Source organism: Eptesicus fuscus, chromosome 22, assembly GCF_027574615.1.
Source record: "Eptesicus fuscus isolate TK198812 chromosome 22, DD_ASM_mEF_20220401, whole genome shotgun sequence".
Lineage (NCBI taxonomy): Eukaryota > Metazoa > Chordata > Mammalia > Chiroptera > Vespertilionidae > Eptesicus > Eptesicus fuscus.
The window spans coordinates 12,561,662-12,564,792 of NC_072494.1; the positions used below are offsets into that span (position 1 = coordinate 12,561,662).

The 3,131-nt window shown below is 43.0% G+C and overlaps 1 protein-coding gene across 1 annotated transcript; it reads right to left on the reverse strand.

Annotated features, from left to right (window-relative positions):
* Positions 1-1,806: 1,806 nt before the first annotated feature.
* Positions 1,807-2,310, reverse strand: LOC129148016 (late cornified envelope protein 7A-like). Its single transcript, XM_054712250.1, has 2 exons — positions 2,056-2,310; positions 1,807-1,821 (listed from the first exon to the last, which is right to left on the reverse strand). The coding sequence occupies exons 1-2, from the start codon at positions 2,308-2,310 to the stop codon at positions 1,807-1,809; spliced, it is 270 nt and encodes an 89-aa protein (XP_054568225.1).
* Positions 2,311-3,131: the final 821 nt, after the last annotated feature.

The window sequence follows — 3,131 nt, forward strand, 5'->3', positions numbered from 1 at the left end:
TTTATCAACAAAAATGGTTATTTCTTATCACATTTAAATTATCTATGCCTCTGTATTGGCAATGTTTTGTGGTGTAAAAAAATAAATGCCATTTTCTCTCATTTCATATAAATAACACTGGAAATCTGGTAATTTAAAGCCAATTTTTGTGAATGGTTTTGTCAGACCTTGTTTTAGTATCTTATTAAATTCATTTCTTTTTCATGCAGCCCACAGCAATTACTTGAGCATATGTCAGCAATAGTCTCTATACAAAGCACAGTTCCTACAGTTTTTCTTGCCTTTGCTCTTGCAGTATCAATATAAAAATAACATTTTGCCTATTTACTTAATAATGTGTTAAAAAAATCTGATCTCAATATATAAAGTTGTTTTTTACTTTTCTTAATCTTTATCTGAGAATATGTTTCCCATTGATTTTAGAGAGAGGAAGGGTGAGGAAAAGAGAGGGAGCGAGAAAGACAGAGAGAGAGAAACATCAATGCCCCCGACCGGTGATCAAATCTATAATCGGGGTATGTGCCCTGACCAGGAATCAAACCTGCCACCCTTCAGTGTATGGGATGACGCTCCAACCAACTGACCCATACCGGCCAGGGCGAGCTGTTTTCTTAAGTGTGTGTCAATCATCTTTATATTTACTTGCTTGAACATATAGTAACAAATAAACAAAATGGAAATATTCTCAACAGCCATACATACTCCTGCTCAGTTTTAGTGTAAGTATCTCATGATCTCAACATTTAGAATAATTCATCAAGTGTGGTTGATGTCATACTGGAATCTTTCTGGACTTCTTTATCAGCAAATGATCCTAATTGCATGTCTAAATCAGTCATCTAACATCCTTCTTACAGGTTCAACAACACGAGACCTTTAGCAAGCTATTCTCTAGTGATGTATGTTTTTCTCTTATGTACAATGTGGAAACCCACTTTAAATATAATATAAATGTGTTTTCATTGCCAGATTTCAATTTAAATTAACTTTTTAAATTAACAGTTAGCTATTTCAAGACCATGTATACTACGCTTTCTAGCAAAAAAAAAAAAATGACATTTTTAATTATCAGGAAGTAGTTGGCTTAGCTACCTTGTGAAATTTCACTTCATAAATCATGTCAGGGATTTAACCTATTTTTAACCTTTATAAAGAGTACATCCTGGTGAAAAAAACATAATTATGGTATTCTATTTTGGGGTAAATTTGAGTCAAATTTTGGGCACATGGCATTAATTTTGTATACTGTAATCAATATGGTAATTGATAGTTGAAAATCACCTAGTACCCGTAGAAGAGAATGTGAAGAGAATGGACTCAGGCAGGTGGATATGTTCAAGGAGAGTATTTGTCATGGCTTTTTAAACCAAGATCTAAAATCTACAAGTACCCCTGTGCCATTTCCTTCTTGAGCATACGATTCCCCCAGATTAGAAGGGTTTGGAGGCTAAATTCTGGGACTGGAAGCAGCGTGTCAATGGGCAGGAAAAACCTCAGTGTTGGTGGCACCAGGAGCAGCGGCAATGGAATAGCTGTTACTTAGGGAACATCCCCCTGGGACTCCCCTCTGGAGCTTTCCTTTCACATCCCTCCCAAACTGCTCAGATGTGGAGTCTACCTTAGTGGGAAGGTCCCATCTGGCTGGCTTATCGTGAGGTCTTCTTGAAGACTCCAGGTTCATGGGGGTTCCTCAGAGCCGAGGCTGGGGGAATCAACAAACACCAAGAAGTTCAAGGTGCCAGAAAAGATAAGCTTTATTTTTTTGCACACAGATGAGGCTTTGGGAAGCAGAATTTTCTGTAGCATTCAGGTCTCCTTGATCTAGGAATAGAGCCAAGGTCAGGAGGTCTGAGGCTCTCAGCAAAAAGCGGGGTCCGTCCCCTACACATCTAGGCAGCTTAGTTGAGGAGGAGAGAACAAGGCTGAGAGTGAGGAAAGATGTCCATTTGATGCTGGTCCTTGTCTGTGGATCTTTGGCTCCTCAAAAGTAACAGATCAGCTGCAGCCCCCATGGCCATGGCAACAACTGGAACAACAGTGTGAAGGTTCCCTCACACAGCAGGCGGACGGCTGGCCTAGGCAGACTTCTGGAAACCGGTGAGACACCAGAGAGCAGCAGTCTCCAAAGCCAGAAATACAGCAACTGGGGATACAGCAGGAGGGAGCAGGAGGAGGGCAGGGCGCTGGGCAGGGAGGAGGGGCCCGAGGGACCTGAGGGGCCTGAGGGGCCTGAGGAGGGCACTTGGGTGGGCATTTGGGGAGGCACTTGGCAGGACGCTGGCACTTCTGCTGGGTCTGTTGGCAGGACATCTTGGAGAAAGTTCAGTTACTCTAAAAAACAATGCAGAATGTTTGAAAGTCCAGTGAATACAAATGTAATTTGTATTAGTATCTTTCTACGGAGTCTGAAGTTCCGTAATTGATTCTGTGGCTCCAGGGCCCATACTCAGCAGAGTAGGCCTGCTTTCCTGGCACAGGAGCAATCAGGCAGTAGGTAAGTTAGAATTTGGTGACACCTTCTCCTAACTGTCCTGGTTCTCCCAAGACTCCCTGGCTACAAAAGCAGCAACTTAGAGCACTAAGTAGTTCCCAAAGTCTTAAATTGCTTTGATCACATCTCCTAACTTATACATTCTAGAAACCAGGTGTTGAGCCTGAGTCCATGGTTATACCATGGTCCTCATCATTTCCCTTTTTTCTTTCTTACATCATGGACTCTGCCTTTAGAGCTTCCCCAACCCCAACCCAGTCTTGGGTTAACATTCAGCCTCCTCTGGGATTGCTACTTTGGAGCCAACACAATGATTTCCACAAGCTTGATCCTCCTGCAATGACCGGCTAGTTCCCATTCTCTCCAACCTGGAGTGGCTTGGTCCCATTCAGCTGATGAGTGGCAGTCTCGGCCATTCCCGAACCGCCATCAGGTCAGAAAGGACACTCACCTTGTTCTCCTAACCTCAGGCAAGCGATGGGTGCGTCAAATGAAGTGAGGACACAGTGAGATCTGAGGACTTTTATACATACCCTGCACCCAACACGAGGGAATGAGCCACGATGATGTGAAAACTGTTCCCAACCAGGTGGTTATGATGACGACTTCTCACGTTCCAAGGCTCTGTCATTTTGTCACG

Bases quoted from the DNA above. Each gene is read 5' to 3' on its own strand.
- LOC129148016 (XM_054712250.1), bottom strand. From the start codon at position 2,310: ATGTCCTGCCAACAGACCCAGCAGAAGTGCCAGCGTCCTGCCAAGTGC.